This window comes from Carassius carassius, chromosome 4, assembly GCF_963082965.1.
Source record: "Carassius carassius chromosome 4, fCarCar2.1, whole genome shotgun sequence".
NCBI classification, from domain to species: Eukaryota; Metazoa; Chordata; class Actinopteri; order Cypriniformes; family Cyprinidae; genus Carassius; species Carassius carassius.
Genome location: NC_081758.1, coordinates 16,822,084 through 16,846,338, shown reverse-complemented (window position 1 = coordinate 16,846,338; position 24,255 = coordinate 16,822,084). Strand labels below are relative to the sequence as shown.

At 40.7% G+C, this 24,255-nt stretch overlaps 1 protein-coding gene and 1 pseudogene across 2 annotated transcripts; one reads left to right on the top strand and one right to left on the bottom strand.

Moving 5' to 3' along the window:
• The first annotated feature begins 220 nt into the window (after positions 1–220).
• Positions 221–9,499, top strand: LOC132134535 (cardiomyopathy-associated protein 5-like; annotated as a pseudogene).
• Positions 9,500–16,100: 6,601 nt separating this feature from the next.
• On the bottom strand, positions 16,101–23,978 carry LOC132138398 (metaxin-3-like). 2 transcript variants are annotated; one of them, XM_059547670.1, is made up of 9 exons: positions 23,818–23,978; positions 23,127–23,196; positions 22,876–22,952; positions 19,635–19,727; positions 19,353–19,535; positions 19,003–19,079; positions 18,362–18,534; positions 17,865–17,953; positions 16,101–17,025 (listed from the first exon to the last, which is right to left on the bottom strand). In XM_059547670.1, the coding sequence occupies exons 1-9, from the start codon at positions 23,896–23,898 to the stop codon at positions 16,918–16,920; spliced, it is 951 nt and encodes a 316-aa protein (XP_059403653.1). In that variant the 5' UTR covers positions 23,899–23,978; the 3' UTR covers positions 16,101–16,917. The 2 variants fall into 2 exon arrangements, with proteins under 2 accessions (XP_059403653.1, XP_059403654.1); XM_059547671.1 differs by lacking the exon at positions 17,865–17,953.
• Positions 23,979–24,255: the final 277 nt, after the last annotated feature.

Genomic DNA, 24,255 nt, shown 5'->3' with positions numbered 1-24,255 from the left:
TGACCCTAAGCCAGAAAGCAAAACCACCAATAAAGAAGAACACAGTGGACAAGAACAAATAAGTCTGACTGCTCATATTCAAGAGTCTGGTGGTTTAGTGCATGAAGATGTGATTAAAGCTAAGACTGAATTTAAAATGCTGCCTTTAACCAAGAGCTCAGAGAAATTCCAGGCTGATGCAACACATGCAGTTGAAAACATTAGCGTTTCTTAGGTCAGTATGGATAAACGCCACAAAGCAGGTGATGGCACTGCTGACATTCGGGAAACAATTGTTATTACTGAAGATGACAAAGGAGAGAATTATAAAAACCAGACACAAGGAAATATTTTAGAACCAGATCTAACTCAAATGATTGATAAAGACATAGCAAAAATAGAAGTACCAGAAATATTTGCTCAGAAGGTTATCAGTATCAACGAACCACTGTTAGATAAAACACAACCTCCTAAAACTGAAGAGCCTTCTGAAGAGTCTGAAACAATTACAGCAGATGCTACTAAAACCGATTCTGTACCTAGATCCTTAGAAAATGACTCCCATGTCTATGAAAATGGGGGAATACTTGTTGTAGTTGAGGATAAAGTGAGTGAAGGATTAATTGTCAGGACTCGGGTATGATCTGTCCTTTTTCTTCCTTATTTTTACTTTGTTTATTTTTTATTTATTTATTTTCGTTTCGACTCATTTTTCCACACTTGTATTCGTTTTGTTTTCATTTTTTCTCTCTTTCTGAGTTTTATAGATATTCTCTGGTTTCTCTTCCCTTCGCCCTAGCGCCAGCTGATCTCGCTCAGCAATCTAGGCGGCGGCTTGTCTGACGCACCTGTTCCCTCTATCTCGTTAGTACTCACCCTATTTATTCTGTTTGATTTTCACCTCTCCTTGTCAGTGTGTTCTGTGACGTTTTGGCGTTTGACCTCGATCCTGTCCTGTTCCTTCTTTCTGGTCTGTACGCTTGTTGGTTTGTCTGCCCAGTTGGTGTAACGTGTGCTTTGCCCTCAGAGGATTTCGGACTGCCCTTCTGGTACTCGACCTGGACTGGTTTTGACCCTGGTACTGCCTGCCATTCTCAGCCCTGTCTGCACCTCGCTTGACCCCTTGTCTGTTCGACCATTCTCCTACTTACTGTTTTTGGATTTGTTACCCCCCTCTCTCCTGGTGCGCTCGGGGGCTGAGCGCACGACCTGCCCACTGTGCGGTTGGAAGATAAGACTGTGTTTTTTTTCCCTTCTCCCCGAGGGGTTCTTGTTTTGTTTTTTGACGCCAAGACGTTCCATTTAATAAAGAACTATTTTTCAGCCTCATTCCGCTCTTGGGTCCTCATCTGTCGTGACACCACACACTGACCAAGAATGGACCCAGCGGAGAACTCAACTTGGCAGTCGGCTTTGGAGCATCAGGGAGCGATGTTGGGCCGTCACGAGATGGAACTGTCTTCCACCCGTCACTCTGTGGAGGCTTTGTCAGCTCAGATCACGGATTTGGTGGGTCGATTCGATCGTCTCACCAAACAGGAGTTCCCTTCACCGCCTCCTGGGCCTCTCCCATCCGCTTTCTCCTCTGAGCCAAGAGTTAACAACCCCCCCGTGTATTCCGGTGAGCCTACTTGTTGCAAAGCCTTCCTTATTCAATGCGAGGTGGTGTTTTCTCTACAGGCTCGAACCTACGCATCGGATATCTCCAAGGTGGCCTATGTCATCTCCCTGCTTTCAGGTAGAACACGTGATTGGGGTACTGCAGTATGGGGATCACAGGCAGGGTGCTGTTCTGACTTCGGTGCTTTTAAGGAGGAGATGATTAAGACTTTTGATCAGTCGGTTTTTGTCAAAGAGGCGTCCCAACTGTTAGCGCGTCTTCAACAGGGCAGACGGCCAGTGGCAGATTATTCTGTGCAGTTCTGCACCCTCGCCGCTACTTGCGGCTGGAACGCCGAGGCTCTTATCGCTCGCTTTTTAGAGGGACTCAACGATTCCGTCAAGGATGAACTGTTTGCCCGCGAGGTCCCTGAACGGTTGGATGATGTGATCAGTTTGTCCCTCCGTATTGACGCCAGGAGAGAGTTACGCCGTCGAGTTCGAGCGGACTCCGAGCCCATCCCATTCGCTCCTCCATCCCAGAGTGCCGAGGAGTGTGAGCCTATGCAGGTGGATCGCTTACGCCTCACACCCAAGGAGAAACAGCGCCGCCTGCTGGAGGGTCTCTGCCTATATTGCGCAGCTCAGGGACACCGAGCTCACTCCTGTCCTGCTAAGGCTGCTCGTTCGCCTCCGAGAGTTAATTTGAGTGGTACTGCCATCTCCCCCACTCACAGGTCACGCACTCATCTGTCTGTGTCTCTGTTTACTAAGCACTCTTTGTTTAAGGCTTCAGCACTCGTTGATTCAGGAGCAGAGGGCAACTTCATTGATGAAGAATGGGCACGCGCTCGGGATATAACCACCCAATCCCTGCAGTCTCCCATAATCGCTCACAAACTCGATGGCCAGCCACTTATGCAGATCTCTCGGATCACTGATTCGATGAGTGTTCTTACCTCCGGGAACCACCGGGAGGACCTCAAATTCCTAGTTTGTAAATCTCCATCTGTCCCTTTGGTATTGGGTCATCCTTGGCTCGTTCGTCACGGGTCGAACATTAACTGGGCAGACAATTTAGTTTTGTCATGGAGTCAATATTGTCATACACATTGCCTTCTGTCTGCTTTCTCCCCGGTCTCTGTTTCTGTTTCCCCACAGGAGGAGGAGGCGGATCTTTCTCGAGTTCCTGTTTGCTACCATGATCTGCGGGCGGTCTTCAGCAGGTCCCGGGCTGTGTCTCTTCCTCCCCACCGGCCATACGATTGTGCCATCGATCTCCTCCCTGGCACTTCTCCGCCTCGCGGACGGCTGTACTCTCTCTCCGCGCCCGAGCGCGAAGCGATGGAGAAGTATTTAAGTGATTCTCTGGCAGCCGGTATTATTCGTCCCTCTTCTTCTCCGGCCGGGGCGGGGTTCTTTTTCGTGAAGAAGAAGGATGGCTCTCTGCGCCCCTGTATAGACTATCGAGGGTTGAATGACATCACAGTTAAGAATCGGTACCCTCTGCCGTTGATGTCTTCGGCTTTCGATCTCTTGCAGGGGGCCGAGTTCTTCACGAAATTGGATCTTTGCAATGCTTACCATCTAGTGCGGATCAGGGAGGGGGACGAATGGAAGACCGCGTTTAACACGCCTCGTGGGCACTTTGAATATTGGATTCTTACCTTCGGGTTATCCAACGCCCCAGCTGTCTTTCAAGCACTTGTCAACGACGTGCTGAGGGACATGATCGATAGATTTGTTTTTGTTTATTTAGATGACATCTTAATTTTCTCTTCTTCTCTTCAGGATCATGTTCAGCACGTCCAACAGGTGCTTCAGCGGCTGTTAGAGAATCAGCTGTTCGTTAAGGTGGAGAAGTGCGAGTTCCACGTTCAGTCAGTTTCGTTCTTGGGACACATCATCTCGGTTGGGGGGATTCGCATGGTTCCTGCTAAGGTGGGGGCCGTCTCCAAATGGCCGGTACCTGATTCCCGCAGGCGTTACAGCGGTTCCTGGGTTTCGCCAATTTCTATAGGCGATTCATCAGGAACTTCGGGCAGGTGGCGGCCCCTCTGACCGCGCTAACCTCCACCAAGGTCAACTTCCGTTGGTCAGCTGATGCCCAAGCGGCGTTCGATGAATTAAAACATAGATTCACTTCAGCCCCCATCCTGGTTACTCCGGATACTTCCCGGCAGTTCGTGGTGGAGGTGGATGTGTCAGAGGTCGGCGTCGGTGCCGTACTCTCCCAGGTATCCTCCTCAGATAATAAATTGCATCCTTGTGCTTTCTTTTCACACCGTTTGTCTTCCGCAGAACGAAACTACGACATCGGTGATCGCGAGTTGTTGGCGGTTCGTCTGGCCTTGGGGGAGTGGCGTCACTGGCTGGAGGGAGCGGCTGTTCCGTTTCTGGTGTGGACTGACCACAAAAATTTGGAGTACATTCGGTCTGCACGCCGGCTTAATGCCAGACAGGCTCGGTGGGCGCTCTTTTTCGGGCACTTTGACTTCACCCTCTCTTATCGACCAGGGTCCAAGAATGTTAAACCCGACGCGCTGTCTCGTCTTTTCGCTTCTCCAGGCGAGCCGCCCCCCGACACTATAATACCTCCGGGGTGCGTGCTGGGGGTGGTTTCCTGGGGAATCGAGAAGCTCGTCAGACGAGCGCAGGGGGAAGTTGGGGTGCCCACGGGGTGTCTCACGGGTCTGCTCTTCGTGCCGTTCTCCAGTGGGGTCACTCCTCCAAGATCATGTGCCATCCAGGAGTGAGGAGGTCGCTGGCTGCCATCCGCCAACGGTTTTGGTGGCCTGCCATGGCGGAGGATGTACGCCGGTTTGTGGGGGCGTGCCCAGTCTGTGTGCTCAAAATAAGTCTTCAAATTCTCCTCCCGCTGGTCTGTTAATGCCGCTTCCCGTCCCATCCCGCCCCTGGTCCCATATTGCCCTGGATTTTGTGGTTGGACTCCCTCCATCCAGTGGCAATACTGTAATTCTCACCGTAGTGGACCGCTTTTCCAAAGCAGTCCACTTCATTCCCCTTCCTAAACTCCCCTCGGCTAAAGAAACGGCCCGGGTGGTCATTGATCACGTCTTCCGGATTCACGGCCTTCCGGAGGACGTGGTTTCTGATAGGGGTCCCCAGTTCGTTTCGCATTTTTGGAGAGAGTTCTGTCGACAGATTGGAGCCTCCGCGAGTCTGTCGTCAGGCTTTCATCCACAGACCAACGGCCAGACTGAGCACGCCAACCAGGATCTCGGTCGGATGCTCCGCTGCCTGGCATCCCATAACCCCTCCTCCTGGAGTGATCAACTCACCTGGGCTGAATATGCTCACAACTCATTACCGGTGTCGTCTACAGGTATGTCCCCGTTCATGTGTAGTCTGGGTTATCAGCCTCCTCTGTTTTCTTCCCAGGGCTCTGAGGCAGCTGTCCCCTCAGTTCAGGCTTTTGTTCAATGTTGTCGCCGCACCTGGAGGAGGGCCAGGGAGGCGCTTATCCGAGCTAGGGGACACGTTAAGACTGCCGCAGACCGCCACCGTAGGTTGATCTATCCCTTTAATATCGCCTCATTATGTCTGCGGACAGCGCGTGTGGCTCTCCACCAAGGATTTGCCACTGAGGGTCCCGTCACGAAATTTGGCGCCTAAGTTCGTTGGGCCGTACCGTATTTCCAAGGTCGTCAACCCGGTGACGGTCTGTCTCCGGTTGCCCAATTCTCTTCGTCGTGTGCACCCTGTCTTCCATGTGTCCAAGGTTAAGCCTGTCTTGCGTTCTCCCCATTCCCCTACTGTGTCTTCCCCTGTCGCCCCCCCTCCCCCTGTTATGGTTGACGGTTCTCCTGCATATAAGGTTAGGAGAATCTTAGACTCCAGACGTCGTGGGCGGGGACATCAGTACCTGGTGGACTGGGAGGGGTACGGTCCGGAGGAGAGATGTTGGGTTCCGGCTCGGGACGTCCTGGACCGCTCGCTCATCAACCAGTTTCACCAATGCGGCCCTTCCTTGGGGGCGCCGGGAGGCGCTCCTGGGGGAGGGGGTACTGTCAGGACTCGGGTATGATCTGTCCTTTTTCTTCCTTATTTTTACTTTGTTTATTTTTTATTTATTTTTTTTGCGTTTCGACTCATTTTTCCACACTTGTATTCGTTTTGTTTTCATTTTTTCTCTCTTTCTGAGTTTTATAGATATTCTCTGGTTTTTCTTCCCATCGCCCTAGCGCCAGCTGATCTCGCTCAGCAATCTAGGCAGCGGCTTGTCTGACGCACCTGTTCCCTCTATCTCGTTAGTACTCACCCTATTTATTCTGTTTGATTTTCACCTCTCCTTGTCAGTGTGTTCTGTGACGTTTTGGCGTTTGACCTCGATCCTGTCCTGTTCCTTCTTTCTGGTCTGTACGCTTGTTGGTTTGTCTGCCCAGTTGGTGTAACGTGTGCTTTGCCCTCAGAGGATTTCGGACTGCCCTTCTGGTACTCGACCTGGACTGGTTTTGACCCTGGTACTGCCTGCCGTTCTCAGCCCTGTCTGCACCTCGCTTGACCCCTTGTCTGTTCGACCATTCTCCTGCTTACTGTTTTTGGATTTGTTACCCCCCTCTCTCCTGGTGCGCTCGGGGGCTGAGCGCACGACCTGCCCACTGTGCGGTTGGAAGATAATACTGTGTTTTTTTCCCTTCTCCCCGAGGGGTTCTTGTTTAGTTTTTTGAAGCCAAGACGTTCCATTTAATAAAGAACTATTTTTCAGCCTCATTCCGCTCTTGGGTCCTCATCTGTCGTGACATTAATACCCAAGAAAGAGGAACAAGAGCAAGTAGTTGACAGAATTGGTGCAGCACAAGTGGTTGAGGCCCATATCAGTACAGCAGAAGTGTTAACAGAACTTGAAATGAAGCCAGTGTCTGAAATTACATCAGTTCAGAGAGCTTCAGAAAAATCATATCCACGTGAAACAGATACAGCGAACACTGAGCTTCAGACTAAACCTGAGATTACAAGTGAGGAGAAAATATATTCAGAATTACAAAATGAATTCAGTGCACCAAACAAGAAAGCCAAAGCGGACACGGGTGCAGATAGGCCAACAAATGAGGCCTCAATGCTAAAACAAAGGCTGGAAACGCAAAAGGGACATACTGATATACTTGGGATTGAACCTGGGGTTCCAGAAAAACACAGAGGAGGTGAGGAAATCAATGCAGATGTTACAGAGGAAGCAAATCAGAAAGCCGGCACCATAAAAGAGCTTGTTCAGGATGAGATACCTGCATAGAAAAGAGTGACAACAGAGAGGATTGATTCAAGACAAGAATATAACTTATTGTTGGCTAATGACATGAAGGCATCTGCACAAGAAAGCATAGAAGAGATGAGAGTAGCAGAAGATGTAGAGGACTCATCAAATGTAAGGCTGCCACCTGTTGTACTAACAAAGAAGGTACAGGTAGAAGAACATAGTGAAATAAATGATGTGACCATATTAACCACAGACATCCCAGTGAAAGAATCATCCATGGGTCAGACAGATATTTAGAATGAGATGTTACCTCTAACTTCAGTAGAAATATTGGAGAAAGGAAAGAAAAGTCATATAGATGATATGCAGTTTGAAGATTTAACAGACCTACCAGAGTCCGTTTTGCTGCCACCTCCAGTTGACGAGGACGATAACTCAGCAATGAGAGTTTCACTTTTAGGGCCAGAGGATAGTGTGAACGTTTTTGAAGATGTACACAGAGGAGGAAGCTTAAGTAGGAACAAAGGTGTCTTCTCACAATTGCAAAGTTTACCCCTCAAGAGGACCTGTCGACCTTGAGCTGCGACCCAGATTGGCAGCAGGAAATTGCAGAGGAGCTTGATTATGAGATGGTCACCAAACAAGAGGCAAGACATTCTGAGCAAGCTATAGCTGAGGATGGGCACCATGAACAAGTTCGTCTGTCAGATCAAACCCTGGAAAGCGGCTTTGAATTGGTTGAGGATTTAGTGCTCAGAGATCGGAATATGAACAAGAGGAACTTGAAATTCAACCAATGGATGCGTTCTGCCTTGTTTGTCGTTGCCCAGTACCGCTGAGTGAGGCTGAGCTTCAAAATCATGAGATGGCCTCTTTGGATGAGGCCTTTGACAGTCTTAAGGTAAGCCAATTTTTTCCTGTACTTTGAAAGAGTGCTAAGGCACAGTTTCCTGACATCATCTTGACATCAGATCTTTCTTAGCTGGCCTGTTTGGAGGGCTTACATTATGAAGTCACTGATTGTTTTAAACTGAAGTGCTCTTTCAGTGTCTAATATTTCCAAATGATAAAAACACATAATCGGCTGTAAAATTAACTACATTTGGTTGCCAATACAAGAATGTTTAAGTATACAACAGTTAGAGACCGTGAGAAAGATTGTTACTTTTATTGGCCTTTGACAGTATTCATAGCAGATGAGTCAGAACCGACTGACTCCCAGCAAGCCCTGAAATGTCCCTATCTGAAAGTAGACAGCTGTTTCCATGATTCATCTGTAGTTTATTCCAAAGGACTGCACCAATGTGATTTGACATTTGCCAAGCATGAACAATCCAACAGAGAAATTAGATTTGCAAGAATGAAAGGAATAGAAGTTGCGCAATCATTCAAGATGAACGCTGTATATGTTGTATAATTACCTCAGAATGTTTGATGTTTAATCTGATGAATTTCCCATGTGATAATGTTTTCAGAATCAGCTGAGCGATCTGATATCAGTTTTACAAGGAAAATTTGAGAATATTGAAGACTTTGTATCTGAGCTTGAGCTGGCATACAACACAGTGGAGGTATTTATATTGAAGTGTGTTCATTTAAATATATGCAACATATCCTGTACCATTTGTGTTTTAACTTTGTGGACTATAAAACAAGTCATATCTACAGACCAAAATATCATAGAGAACTATAAATATTTTGTTGGACAGTGGAGGACCAAGAATAAGGTCAAAAAGATGCCATAGAAAACGTGTAGCAATGTCCTGAGAACCTCCCACAAAATCTTAGCATTGTGGAGGTGAACTTTGCACTCAAATGGTTTCTGCGAACTTCTGTGCAGCTTTATTGTGCTGTTCTCACAGGAGAACTTTAATGATGGTGAGAAGATCATAAAGGATCACAATGAGGAGGTGGTGAAGCTGTTGATGGATCAGTACAATGAGATGTCTCAGGCCATTGAGGAGGAGAAAAAGGCCAAACTGGAGCAGCTCTATGACCAGATTGTCTCGCTCCAGGAGAATATCGACAAGGCCACGGAGACTATGGAGATGACCGATGAGAAGGACATCAGAGGGTCAGTTAGAATATTTTGAAGCATCGAACATACATTTTTATCCAAAAATAACAAAAACTACGACTTTATTCAGCATTGTCTTCTCTTCTGGGTCTGTTGAGAGGGTGAGTCATTAATGACATAATTTTCATTTTTGGGTGAACTATCCCTTTAATATCGTGATAAGCTGGATTTCATCTTAGTTTTGCAGCGTCTCCTTCCAGTGATCCTTCCATTCATTTTTTTAAAAATAGGTTAACTACAGTTTTGGAATCCACCATGTCACTTGAACTTGGTCCACGAGGGCTGCTGGTTTTTGAGGATTATGCCAAGGGCAAATCAGGCAATAGGAGGAAAATCAGACAAGCCACTCCAGGTGCGCCTCAGCCAAGATTTCCATTGCAAATAAACACCCTTCACTTTTTACTGATTTGAATTATCACTCAATTTGTAGTGCCTAAAAAAACCACATCTTCAGCCTCAACAGGCCAATTCTGCAACCAGCACTTCCGTCACTGTGTATTGGAAAGTTAATGAGGATGATATTATTGACTGCTTCCAAGTCTACTGCATGGAAGAGCCACAAGGAGGTCAGACTAAAGGGAGAACAGGATGTTACCATCCACACTAAAACACACACACACACACACACACACACACACACACACACATTACAGTTCAACAGTTTGGTGTTTGGTAAGATTTTTAAATGTTCTTGAAATAAGTGTCTTATGATCAAGGCTGCATTTATTTACTCGAAAAGATAGAAAAAATCAGTAATATTGTGAAATGTTAAAATAACTGTTTTCTATGTTGATATATTTTTTTGAATATATATGTTAATGTGTATATACGTATTATTTCAAATGTAATATTTTTTCCTGTGATGGCAAAGCTGTATTTACAGCTTCATTACACCAGTCTTCAGTGTCCCATGATCCTTCAGAAATCATTCTAATATTATGATTTGATGCTCAAGAAACATTTATTATTATTTAATTTGGAAAACAGTTGTGCTGCTTATATTTCAATTTTTGTGGAAGCCATGAATTTTTTTCCCTTGATAAATAGAAAGTTCAGTAGGACTTTTATCTGAAATTAAGATCATTTGTAACATTATGAATGTTTACTGTCAGTTTTAATCAATTTAATGCATCATTGCTTAGCAAAACTATATTTACCTCTTCTACATCAAATCAGTGAATGCTGGAGGGGCCAGTGAGCAGAGCGAGGTGGCTCTTATTCACCACTGATATAACATCAGAATGTTTTTTGATGTGACCATACATCTAGTTAGTGATTTAAAACGTGCCTATTTTTGACAGCATCACTAAATCCTCACTTTTAAAAATGATTAAATGTTCATTCTGTTGCTAATTGGTGAATGTTGTTGTGTGATAAGGTACAAGGTTCCAGTTCCTCAGTGAAACGGCCAGCTCACTGCTGAAGGTTTCAGAGGACAGGAACTCAGTAGAGTACCCACATGACCTCTACGATAAAATGTCCTCTAACATAGAGTAAGTATCTCAAAGAGTTGTTTTCACTATTACAAAACTAACACTGTAGATAGATACATACTCGAAAAAAACAACAAATTATATGTCCTGTTTAGTTTGCAACCTCAAAATTAATGACATATGCTGTTTTCAGTGATGCACAAAAGAACAGGTATCTTTAGTTACAGCAAATACATACATACATATATATATATATATATATACACACACACACACACATACTCACACACACATACTCACACACACACATACACACACATATATACATGTAATTTTATATATATATATATATACGTGCTCCCAGATGTCCAACTGTTATGGGTGAGCTTTTACCTTCTCTTGGATATTACTACTGGGAGATGGAAGTGTCAAAATGCGAAGCCTACCGCGTCGGCATCGCATATCAAGCTGTTTCACACACCAGCACACTGCTTTTCAATGAAACCAAGTTGTTTAAATCTGAATTTGGTTTTATTGATTTTATTAACACATCTTGGGTTATGCTCTGATTGATTTTAAAGGCACAATTAGTATTTTACAAACGTGATATGAAGACTGCAGCTGTATCAGTGACCTAGAAAAGGCTGTATTATTCCACATAAATAGTGAGATTTCAATTTCATTTTCCCTATTATCAAACAGTTTTGGTTCGGTAATAAATTAGTCATGGTTGACAAAAACTCCTCAGAACAGGGTTTTTCTCTCTCAAGACTCTATTTATTTGTACTAAAATACAGTCATATTTTTTAAATATTATTACAATTTAAAATAATAGTTTTGTCTGTTTTATAAATGTAATTTATTCCTGTGATGGCAAAGCTGTATTTTATTTTATTTTTTTCATGTTGAAAACATTTGTGCTGCTTAATATTTTTGTGGAATGCAAAATCTTTTTCAGGATTCTTTAATTATTTGTCAGTCTCCTTACTGATAAATATATAATTTGACATTTATTATACTGTATTACATAATATATAGTGTATATATATATATTTATTGTGTCGGATTAACCCTTCTCTGCAGCTGCAGATTTTCAATTCAATTCAAGTTTATTTGTATAGCGCTTTTTACAATACAAATCGTTACAAAGCAACTTTACAGAAAATTATGTTTCTACAATATTTAGTAGTAGCTAGTAGTTTGTGCACGTTTGACAGGATTTTAGAAAAATAAAAATAATAATAATACAAGACGTAGTCAGCTAGATGATGAACTATCAATATTATTAATTAATAGTAATTATAGGATGCAGTCACACATGTAGCAATAATTGTTAGTTCTGTTGATTCAAGGTTAGCATCATCTGGGGTCCTCTGAGGGTCAGCATCATCTCTTCTCAGGTGTTCTGGATCCAGACTGGAGCTTGTGTAAATCCTAGTTACCACGGGATGTAAATACCGTGGCAAAACATAGAAACAAAATAGAGACATCATTAGCATAGCTGCTGATCCAACAAAGTAAAATTAGTTTAACCCAAGCTAAAGAATAAAAATGCAGATGCAACTACACTCACAATTTAAGAGATACATTATTCGAATGCTTGGCGAAAGAGATGCGTTTTTAATCTAGATTTAAACAGAGAGAGTGTGTCTGAACCCCGAACATTATCAGGAAGGCTATTCCAGAGTTTGGGAGCCAAATGTGAAAAAGCTCTACCTCCTTTAGTGGACTTTGCTATCCTAGGAACTACCAAAAGTCCAGCGTTTTGTGACCTTAGGGTGCGTGATGGGTTGTAGCGTGGTAGAAGGCTAGTTAGGTACGCAGGAGCTAAACCATTTAGGGCCTTATAGGTAAGTAATGATAATTTGTAACTGATACGGAACTTAATAGGTAGCCAGTGCAGAGACTGTAAAATAGGGGTAATATGATCATATTTTCTTGACCTGGTAAGGACTCTAGCTGCTGCATTTTGGACGACCTGTAGCTTGTTTATTGACGAAGCAGGACAACCACCTAGAAGTCCATTACAATAGTCCAGTCTAGAGGTCATGAAAGCATGAACTAGCTTTTCTGCATCAGAAACAGATAACATGTTTCGTAGCTTGGCAATGTTTCTAAGATGGAAGAATGCGGTTTTTGTAACATTGGAAATATGATTTTCAAAAGACAAATTGCTGTCCAATATAACACCCAGATTTCTGACTGTAGAGGAAGTAACAGTACATCCGTCTAGTTGCAGATTGTAATCTACAAGATTCTGTGTGGTGTTTTTTGGTCCAATAATTAATATCTCTCTGTCTTATCCGAATTTAATTGGAGAAAATTATTTGTCATCCAATCTTTTACATTTTTAACACACTCTGTTAGCTTAGATAATTGGGAAGTTTCATCTGGTCTCGTTGAAATATATAGCTGAGTATCATCAGCATAACAGTGGAAGCTAATTCCGTATTTTCTAATAATATTACCAAGGGGCAACATGTATATTGAAAATAGAAGGGGACCTAGGACGGATCCTTGTGGCACTCCATATTTTACTGATGATAAATGAGATGACACCCCATTTAAGTAAACAAAATGGTAGCGATCGGACAGGTAGGATCTAAACCATCTTAGAGCCTGCCCTTGAATACCTGTATAGTTTTGTAATCGATCTATGAGTATGTCATGATCTATGGTGTCGAACGCAGCACTAAGATCAAGTAAGACTAGAAATGAGATGAAGCCTTGATCTGACGCAAGAAGCAGGTCATTTGTAATTTTAACAAGTGCAGTTTCTGTGCTATGGTGGGGCCTAAAACCTGACTGAAATTCTTCATACAGATCATTTTTATGCAGGAAGGTGCTCAATTGAGCAGACACAACTTTTTCTAAAATTTTAGACATAAATGGAAGATTTGAAATAGGCCTATAATTTGCCAGTACACTAGGATCTAGTTTTGGTTTCTTAATAAGAGGCTTGATAACCGCCAGCTTGAATGGTTTTGGGACGTGACCTAAAGATAACGACGAGTTAATGATATTGAGAAGCGGTTCTTCGGCTACAGGTAACAGCTCTTTTAGTAATTTAGTGGGTACAGGATCTAATAAACATGTTGTTGGTTTAGATACAGTGATAAGTTTATTTAGCTCTTCCTGTCCTATATTTGTAAAGCACTGCAGTTTATCTTTGGGTGGATGGATGAAACTGAAGTGTTAGACGCTGTAGAATCTACATTCGCTATTGTATTTCTAATGTTATCTATTTTATCAGTGAAGAAATTCATAAAGTCATTACTATTTAACGTTGGTGGAATATTTGAATCAGGTGGCGTCTGGTAATTTGTTAATTTAGCCACTGTGCTAAATAAAAACCTTGGATTGTTTTGGTTATTTTCAATGAGTTTGTGGATATGCTCTGCCCTAGCAGTTTTTAGAGCCTGTCTATACCTGGACATACTGTTTTTCCATGCAATTTTAAAAACTTCCAAGTTAGTTTTTCTCCATTTGCGTTCAAGACTACGAGTTACTTTCTTGAGAGAGTGAGAGTGATTTTGCTTGACTCCAAAGGAGTTTATTAGGTCAGTAAACGCAAGTCCTAATGTATCATTTGCATTATCAACGTGAATATTAAAATCTCCCATGATTAGCGCCTTATCAACTGTAACTAGAAGGTCTGAGAGGAAATCTGCAAATTCTTTTAGGAATTCTGTATACGGCCCTGGTGGTCTATACACAGTAGCCAGAGCAAGAGATACATTAGACTTCTTTTGCATGTCTGACAGTGTAACATTTAGCAGAAGTATTTCAAAAGAGTTAAACCTGTATCCTGTTTTCTGGGTAACATTGAGAATATCACTATATATTGTTGCAACACCTCCTCCATGACCAGTCTGACGGGGCTCATGCTTATAACAGTAGTTTGGTGGAGTAGACTCATTTAGACCAAAATAATCATTTGGTTTTAGCCAGGTTTCAGTCAAGCAGAGTACATCAAAACTATTTTCTGTGATCATTTCATTTACAATAACTGCTTTGGGTGTGAGTGATCTAATATTTATGAGCCCAAACTTTAAAAATTTGGGAAACTTTAAAGATTTGAGCTGCTTCATTGGCAAACTTTAAAGATTTGAGCTGCTTCATTGAAGCCTCAAAGCTCTGGGCTTGCTTGTGCCACAGGATACGAATCAAGTGATTCTTTCTTAATAGTAATCAAATGAAACAATACTGTGCTGAAGAATTGCTCAGTTCTAAGAAACGGTGTGACTGAAGAGATTATGAGGAACATTTAGTCAGGGTGACTAAAGGCAGTTTGCTGAAGGTAAACTGCTTGATGGACCAGTCATGGCATGCATGAAGGTGAGATCTACAGAGAATGGTCAAAGCAATACAAATACGCATACATGTCATTTATGAAGACCGTAGAGAGCATGTCCAAAGGAAAACAAAGCCAAAACCCAGACATTTTAGGCAGTTTCGAAATCCCAGCAAGGACGTCCCGGAAAAAGGACATTTGGTCACCCTAATTTACATTTGTGAAATGAAGGATAGTTTTTGAAGCTGTGCTTTTAAATCCCTCCAGAGCTGTTGCGTTGTTTTTTCTATATATTAAACAGAAAGTGCATGCAACCAGTGTTGTTGCTTCTTATACAGTATATGATCACATGATGTGCAGACATTCATATTCAGTGTCAGTGTATTTATTATGGAGACGACAGGTTTCCAGGTTGTTTGAATAAAATGAATAGATGTTGGCACTGCTACTAACATGCTTTCATTGCTGAAGTCTCCCTCGGTGGAGTTACGTGTTTCGAGATGATGGACAAGGCATCACAAATGAGTGATGAAAATATTTTTCTGTGGTTTACTGTATTTATATGATTTGGATGAGTAGAGATTTCAGTTTTCACTTATGTGCATATTTTATTATTTATTTATTTTTATTTTCTGCTCTGAAAGCCTCACTGTGTGACATTCAAAATCAGTTACAATCACTTGCATAAGAGAAAACATTTTAATTCAATTTATAGTCTAATGGACACAGTGCAGGGAAAACACAAAGTGGTTGTCAGTTTTGTAAAATGATTATTTTCTGTTGTATAATCGTTTAGAAGTGGTATAAATTAGTCTACTTGTATATTTATTTGTATTTCAAAAAACGACTGGACTGAATGAAAATGTTAACAAAGCTTCGGAGTACTTTTTTAGGAGTCTTTGATTAATAAATAATAAACAAAGGTTTATTTGTAACAATCTATTTTATATATATATATATATATATATATATATATATATATGGGGGTAAAGACCAAATAGCCAGCACAACAAATGGGAAAAAATCTCCTGTCCTTTCCATTTTGTTGAGGGAATGTGAATATTTGGGGAGTGTTGAGTTGTAATAGCTTCCATGTGACATTCAAGCAGCAGCCCCACAGCTGTCTCTCTATTACTGGCACAAAGGATGAATGAACGGAAAGTTTTGCAATATGTTAGTATTCTTCATTCAAAGAGCATAAATAAGTTCTTAAGGTCTGTAACAATTTAGCTACAGTACTTTCCACTATAAAAAAAGGTAGTGGGTTTTGCATTTGGTGTAAACAACTAAATGTGCCAGTTTAATAAATTGAATGTTAACTTGTTTTCTTCCCCATTTTTCTGAGAAAAAAAATATATTTAAAAGAACTTCACTTCATTGCATATATTTGAACATATACATTGATATATTTTGAAATATAAAATTTCTTAAAAACACAATGAATAACCGATTAAATCAAAAACAAAGTCAGCTGCGATGGCATGGCACAGCACAGCACTGGACTTTTAAGGCATTCCTTTCATGTATAAAACCTCCAGAGGAATATGAAAAATAATAAATGTATACACAGTACACAAAATCAGATGTCAATATCCCTTTGCACCAAAAGACAAGAATGTGGAAAGTGAAATCAATGGAAAGCTCAAATCAAATAAGATGTATGCTGTAATGCACAATATGCAGTATTGATAGTTAATCTACCATGTGCACTTAAATAAAAACTGTTATGAACCTTCTATATGTAGAATTTTAAACTCCTAATTTGATTATTATAATAAATTCTATGATGAAACCATGGAATAAAGGCTGAATTCCTAGGGTATAAACCATAAATCTTATAATATACCTGTAATTGTTTTTGGGCAGGAATTAAAACATAAATAAATCCTCATGAAGTACACACAAAACCTTTTGCATTTGGAAAGCCAGCTTGTGCATTCAAAGTTCCATATGCAATAATGTGTGAAAAGCCAATGACCGCCAGCAAGACAGATCAAGGACAATGCAACTCAACTGGAACACACTTCTCTTTTAAATTATAGAACTTGTATCTTCTTAAGTCATCAATTGTCAGCTAAGTGTTGCTATTATTAGGCTACTACAAAGCATTTCCCTTTTATACATATGTGCCAATGATTCTTAAAAACAACAGATGAAGAATGCCATTTATCAAGCCCTTTACGTTGTTTATAAAATCGAACACTCAAACCAACATTTCAGCAACTTCATCATGGAAAACTAGTATTCATTTATTATGACCACATCAGTTTGTTAAATAATAAATATGATTTGGAAAAATGCATACATTATGTAAAAGTCAGTGCTTCGCTAGAAGGGGTGAGTTCCTCTCGCTGGCCAGGGCCGAGGGTTTGGTCTCATGTCTGTGCGGTCTGTGCTGCGGACTGCTGCGAAGATTGTCATCCATCTGTGACATAAACATACATGACCATAGGCCCACAGGACAAGTGTTCATTCCAAAAAAAAATGTGTAAGAAGAGCTTATGAGATACACTACATAGCCAAAAGCATGTGGACAACCCCCTCGTGTGTCTGTTTCTGCACAGGTTCATACAATCGAGCATACGACCAGGCATAACTGTAAAACAAATCCTTGACATTTATGATAAAAACTTTACTCTTAAAATATAGTAACATCATTTTACTTTTTTTTTTTTTTTTTCACAATTCGGAACTCTTTTTTTTCCTTGCAATTCTAACTCTTCTAAAAATGTCAGAATTCTGAGAAGACACAACTGTGAGATAAACAGTTGCTTTTTTATTTATTTATTTTGTGGAAAAATTGAAAAAAAATTCACAGTTTGGGATAACTATCCCCCTCACAATATCACTATTTGAATTTATGTCTCACAACTGAGAGTTTTCTCTCAGAATTGTGAAATAACATTTCAAATGGTGAGATACTGAAGACACTTTTTTATTAAATATTTTCAGAACAATGCTGCATGACTATTCTTTTCCAGCATGAAATACCTCAGAAAGAAAATCAAGTAAATAAACGGTTTATTAAGTCTGGTTGGACCCTTTCTTGACTGGCCTAGACCTGAACCCCACTGAACACTGAATTGGGAAATTGACTGTGAGCCAGATCCTATCTCTCAATATGAGTCTGAGCTCAATTACGCTAAAAAGGAACAGAAGCTTTTCAATACATAGTGAAAAACAGTGTCTACATGCTTTTAACCATGTAACTGTAATTTCTAGTGACATTAAATTCAGAAGTGAATCAACAGATCTTGCCAAAACCTTTTCAATAAGGTTGGACTCTTTGTTAACAAGTTGTGTCAGTTTCTGGAGGTTTGCATCGACAGGATCATGGGTAGCCGTCAGAGAGCCTAGCAAGAGGGCAGAGACAGAGAAAAGAAGAGACGACAGGACACTGATTCTGAAGAAAAGCAGACGTTTTTACGCACATGGGAGAAAGGTTAGTGCAGATACAGAGTGCAGCCAAAGAGACAGAGCAAATCACTTAAAATAGCCACGAGGCCCAAGACCACGCTGTTATTAAACTGCCTTTTAGCATTTTCTATGAGCCAGATGTCTGGGGTTGAAGGCAATGGAAAGGTGATTAATCATGAATGTCTGGTTAAATTATTTAATTCTATATGATTCAACAGCAAACATATGTAGGATGAGATAAACTAATAAAAAGACGAAAGAGAGCAGAACATGACCAATACTATATTTTTGTGGTTTTATTAATATAGTACTAGACAGGCTGTGACAGAGCTCTTACTACTTACAGTCCATTCTCTTCTCAGCAGAGGCGTCGGTGAAGTAGTTTTTAAGGATGGTGTTGCAGAACTGGCAGAGGTTCTCAAGTTGGTTCAGGTGCTTCTGAAGCTGCCCACTGGGAAGAGGGGCTTTAAAAAGAGGGGCGATATGGCCAAAAACAAAGGCGTCCAGGCTTGTAGGCCTGACAGATAGAAAACATGGTGAACTTCAGGCTGATAGACAAAGATGATTACATTTAGAGGGATAGTTCACCAAAAAAAGGAACATTTGTTTTGTTACTAACATGCTTCAAAATATCACTTTTGTTTTCAGCAGCTGAAAGGAATGCATATAGGTTTGGATCAACTATAATTTATTCCTGTGATTGCAAGGCTAAATTTTCAGCAGCAACACAGAGTAAATAAAATTTTAAATATATTAAAACAGAAAACAGTTATTTTAAAGAATGTTGGGAACAAGAAAAAACAAATAAAGAAAAACATTTCTAAAAATATATTTTTTCATGTTCCACAAAAGCAAGAAAGAAAGTCATACAGGTTTTGGAATGGCTTGAAGGGGAGTAATTGACGACAGACTTTTATTTTTTGGGAAAACTTTCCCTTTAAAAGAGCTGATAAATATTATGGGATAAAAGAATTCAAAAACTCACGTGTCCCCAAAAAAGAAGTGGAAGTTCCCAAGTCTGTGGGAGAGCAAATTCAGGCACTCTTTGGCTTCACTGTAGATCTAAAAGAAATTCTATTACTAGCCATACAATTGTATATTCATTAATCATCAGGGATGGCATAACTACAACATCACATTTTTTATGATCCTCTGGTTTCTACACTCCACCTCAGGCACATTTGCTCATGAGGACAGACAATTTTCCTGAGATGAACTGTATTCCATTTCACCATGGCATTGAAAAAGAATAGATGAATTCAATGCAATGCTTGAGACATAATGCCTCAGTAAATGACATAAATCGTACTTGAATATGGATCTGTTTTCTCATACCTTTCCCTCTACTTCTGTGATGTTCAGCAATGGCGACTCTGCTTTGGTCAGTAGGATGCGGGACAGAGCCAGGCTGGCCTGTCGACCCGGCACAAAGAAGTTGAGGGGGAACGGGGAATGTGACGTAAACCAGGGTCGGGTCAGGTTAACATAGTTCTCTGCGTCCACCCAGAATGTGTGCAGCTACAAATTAACAGCACTGATCTACACTTAATTCATAACATCATCATTACGAGGATCAGATGTGACTCAAATCAGTAAGTGCATTGCAGATGGACCCACCAGTGCTGGACGCAGCTTTTCCTCCAGGAGGGCGATATAAGCCATTGTATCTGCACCTTGCTTAGCCGTCAACTCATAGTCGGCATTGAATCTCTGTGTGGATTGAGAACACATGTTTTATTGACACTTTAATATACAATCCAGGGAGCATAATTACACTTTCTCAAGCGCATCATTCTTCATACCCACACATTAATATCTAAAGTCGGCTCTCCAATCTTACCACTGTAAGACCATAATAATTGACCAATCAGTATTGAAAAAAAGGATTTACTATTTTATTATTAATTGTTGTATTTTTTTTGTACTGATGGACTTTATCATCATCAATTACTATTTATCATTTATTGTTGTATTTCAAGCTTTATTAAATGATTTTGAATGATGAACAATGTAACAAACATACCATGCAAAGTGTTATTTTCTCATTATTTGTTTTCCTCTTTTTTTCCCCTCCTTTTCTGTTTTGATAGTTGTTAAGAAACTGTCTTTTCTACATATACATGGACCAAAATGAACTCAAAAGGACTTATAAATGAATATCAGTCCATCGCTTAACTCCATATTCATTTATGTGTAACCCACACATTTGACTATCATGTTATAATCACTTATTGTGTATGTCTTTTAATAACTATGGGATAGCTAAAGGATACATATTCATGTCTAGTATCTATGTAATCGAATCTGCTTGCTTGAAATAGTCCTGACAATCAATTATTTGTCAAATGTATCATACTCTTGTTATAGGAATCATGTCCAAAATTAGACCTTGCAAGAGCGGGAAAATTCGGACCACATGCTTGGTAAGATAACATATGATTTATGATGCCCCGAGCCAAGACAATATCTGATTGGTCAAGACAACATTTGAGGTGTGGCCAACAGACCAGTTTAAATACCCAGGACACCATAAAATCTTGCTTTTAGCATCTAGCTTTGCTCTGCTATTAGTCATGTATGCTTTTAGTTGTTAGCTTTGCTTCTGCTACTAGTCATGCCTGCTTTTAGTTTTAGCTCTGCTTTTGCTATCAGTCATGCCTGCTTTTAGATTTGCTTCTTAGCTTTAGCTTTTAGCCATGCTGTTTGTCATCATTGTTCTTTGAGCGTGGGTACAGCGTGCTTCGGCCTGCACGCCTGCTGCTACTTAGCCACGATGAGAAGAAACACCACCTAGTCTCGCCAAACTTTACTTCTTTTCTTTTCCGTTTGAGAGTTTCGTGTTCTGAGTTAAGTTTTGTAACATCGAGTCTCCAACGTCTGACCTCGGGTGCCCGTTAAACTTCAACCAGCCACACAACTCCGTCTTCAGCCAACGCCCAACCACGGGCTTCCCAAGACGCCACTTCAATGACTACTGAACTTCGAGCCAATCAGCGACATCAGGAACATCCCCTTTCAACGACAACAAAGGGGACTCCCTTTACACAGGAGATGCAAGTACTTACCTCCAGACTCTGATTTGTACTGGTGTATCTAATATAATTTTAACCTCATTGAGGAACTCCATGCGAGGGTTAATTAAGTGATTGATGGTTGTTCATGTTTATGCAATTTAACGTATTGCTGTAAACTTGGGATTCCACATTTCCATTCTCTTAAACTCATCTTTAACTTTCGATCTTTCTGCAACTTGTGTGAATGTGTGAGTGTGTGCGTTTATGTGTTAGATTAGTTTATATGTCTTAGATTTATCTAATAAAGCATTATTCATATTGAAAAGAGAAGTATCTTGTGTTTTGTGCTTACAAGTTAATGTCTTAAACTGCCGATCTTGTTACTGTGCTAATTGATAGTGTTTTCACTATACTTTGGATATTAATATCCAGCGCAGATTTGATGTTAAACGGCTCGTTCAGTGAATCGCAGGGCGTCTCAGTGATCAGCCGTGAAACAGTGATTCTGTTCAAATTCCCTTTAAAATCTTAAATGATTCCCTTTGAGCTAAATTGACCTGTTTCCCTTACAAGGGTCAGGAGGAAACTGCTCAGAGAGGCTTCCATGAGGCCTACAGAAACTCTGAAGCAGTCGCAGGAATTCATGATAAACAGTGCGTTCCAAATGGGATATATCGCCCATCGAAAGGCAACCATATTGAATCGTTCCAAACTGAAGTGCTCAAAACTGGCCACTTCAAAGGATCCTTTGCACAGACTTTGCATTTGCATTATGACAGCGGCTCCACGTGGGCATGTGATGATGATGATGATGCAGAAGGGCACTTCAAGAAACAGTTGTTTGGTCCCCTACACCCTTCAACCCTTTCGAAGCTCTCCTAAAATGGAATTATTTGGCCTCAACACCAAATTATATATCTGGCAGAAATCCAATACAGCTCATCATCCAAATAACAGCATTCCTAAAGTATGGAGGTGGTTATATCCTGTTCTGGGGGTGTTTCTCTGCAGCAGGGACTGGAGCACTTGTCAGGCTAGAAGGAAAAATGGATGGGGCAAAATACAGTAAAATTCCTGAGGAAAATCTGCTGCCCTCTGCCAGAAAGTTATCAATAGAGAGAAGGTTTACCTTCCAGCATTACAATGACATAAAGCACACAGCAAAATTGGCCAGATAGTGTTTGAAGGAGAAAATTGTGAATGTCCTTGCATGGCTAGTCAGATCACAGACTTAAACCTCACTGAAGATCTGTGGAGTGACCTGAAGACTGCAGTCCACAAACACTCACCATCAAATTGAACTGAACTTGAGCAGTTCAGCAAATATTACAAAGCCTACATGTTCAAAGTTAGTAGAGACGTATCCCAACAGACTAAAGGCTTTAATTAAAGCAAAAGGCGGTTCAACAAACTGCTGACACAAGAGGGTGATCCTTTTCCCAACATAATTCTGGGTTTTATTTTTTTCTGACATGTTGGTGTTATATCTTTCACTTGGATGTTATAATTACATATACAGCTTCATTTGGGGTGATTCTTTTCTATACCCACTGTATATTCCCAATAAATATATTTGAATAGAAATGTTGGGCTGCTGGAAAACTAGATTTGAAAATTCTGTGATTAAATATTTGTAATAATAAATTACAGTTAAACTGTAGCTAATCCCATTTTAGAAAATCACTTTTTAATGTTAATGTATGTCTTGATTTGGTAAAGCCATGTTATAAATTCATAATAAGTCAAAATAAACCACTCGGGTCCTGGTTTCATCAAAATCCTTCTGATGCGATAATCACAGACAAACTGCAAAATACCCCCACATAACAGATATGAATTTCTACCTGTTTTCGTAGGAAGTTTAGAATCTGTGCTGGTTCTGTGACTGTGGATCCCTCACAGTGTAGCTGAGGCACAGATGCTGTGGAGGGAGAAACATGACAGCTGCAGCTTAACCTTAAAAGGGCTCGTCCAAATACAAACCCCTCTCATGCACTTCAGCAATGTTTGCCATTCACAATGTTACATTTGGAAAAAGACTCACTACATTTAACATGCTCTTAAACCAATACTATTAAAAACAATCCTTCCTGACCTGTTATAGTCCTCCATGTCCAGTCAATAGAATTTACTGCAAGCTTTGCACCTGAAAATTTTGCATATGCCTACAAGACAACATTAAAAACATATGAATGTGCACAGATGATTGATTAAGGGTAAAGTAAATATTAATAATCATCACTACAGTGCTACACTGTAACTACATTTTAAAACTTTTATTATGCATTTCTGTAAAAGGTATTCATAACCTGGCTGTTTTAATACAGTCTAAGATCAGAACGCGTGTTTTCAGGCAGCTGCGAAATTAAACAAAAAGCTACACTTCTTTACAAAACACAAGCACGTGTGTACCATCTATAATCTAAAAAGAGAAAAGCGAGTAAAAGAACCCATACCCTTCAGATCCCATCAGCATTATTTCTCTGACCTCCAAGAAATAAACCCCGGAGCTGTCTGATACATATCAGCTACCAATTATCATCCAGTCAAACCAATGCAATGCAATGCAATGCAATTCAGTTCAGTCGAGCTGCTTTTTGCATGACAGCTACGGTAACATCAGCTAAGAAATTAAGTGTACAGAGACTTTTATCAAAGGGACTCTAAACACTGCAGTTATCCGGATCCCAGGACACGTCTCTCCAAAACTGCATCGACGTAGTTGATTAATTATTACATTGTGGTTATGCATGCAATACAAGCGTTAATTTAACGCGTGTAGTTACCAGCACGATGAGGGAGTCTGTGTGCACGGATGGCAGATCCCAGTCACCTCCCCAGCAGAGCAGCTCCATGGGTTCCGCCATGTTTGTGTGCGTGAACACTGAACAGCAATAGCACGTCCTCCAGGCAGCATCCCAGTGCGCTGGGAGAGAACTTTCACCCACAGCAAATGTTTGAAACAGGCTACATAAATGGAGGCAAGAAACCGAGAGAGTTGGGTTGTCTTCCTAACAAAATAAATAATTTAATTAAATTATAAAATACAAATATTACAAACAAATTAAATAATACAAATAAATAAACGTTACTTTTTATTTAATTAAATATTATTATAAATCAAGAAATGTTTTTGTCAAATTATGCAAAAAAAAAAAAAAGGTAGCTGTACTGGATAAGCTACCTAGAGACAGTGATTTTGGTCATGATAAAAATTCTGTCAC

Bases quoted from the DNA above. Each gene is read 5' to 3' on its own strand.
- LOC132138398 (XM_059547670.1), bottom strand. From the start codon at position 23,898: ATGGCGGAACCCATGGAGCTGCTCTGCTGGGGAGGTGACTGGGATCTG. The intron at 19,536-19,634 runs GTGGGTCCATCT...GTTAATTTGTAG, and splicing joins AAAAGCTGCGTCCAGCACTG to CTGCACACATTCTGGGTGGA. The intron at 18,535-19,002 runs GTGAGTTTTTGA...TCTATCTGTCAG, and splicing joins CACTTCTTTTTTGGGGACAC to GCCTACAAGCCTGGACGCCT.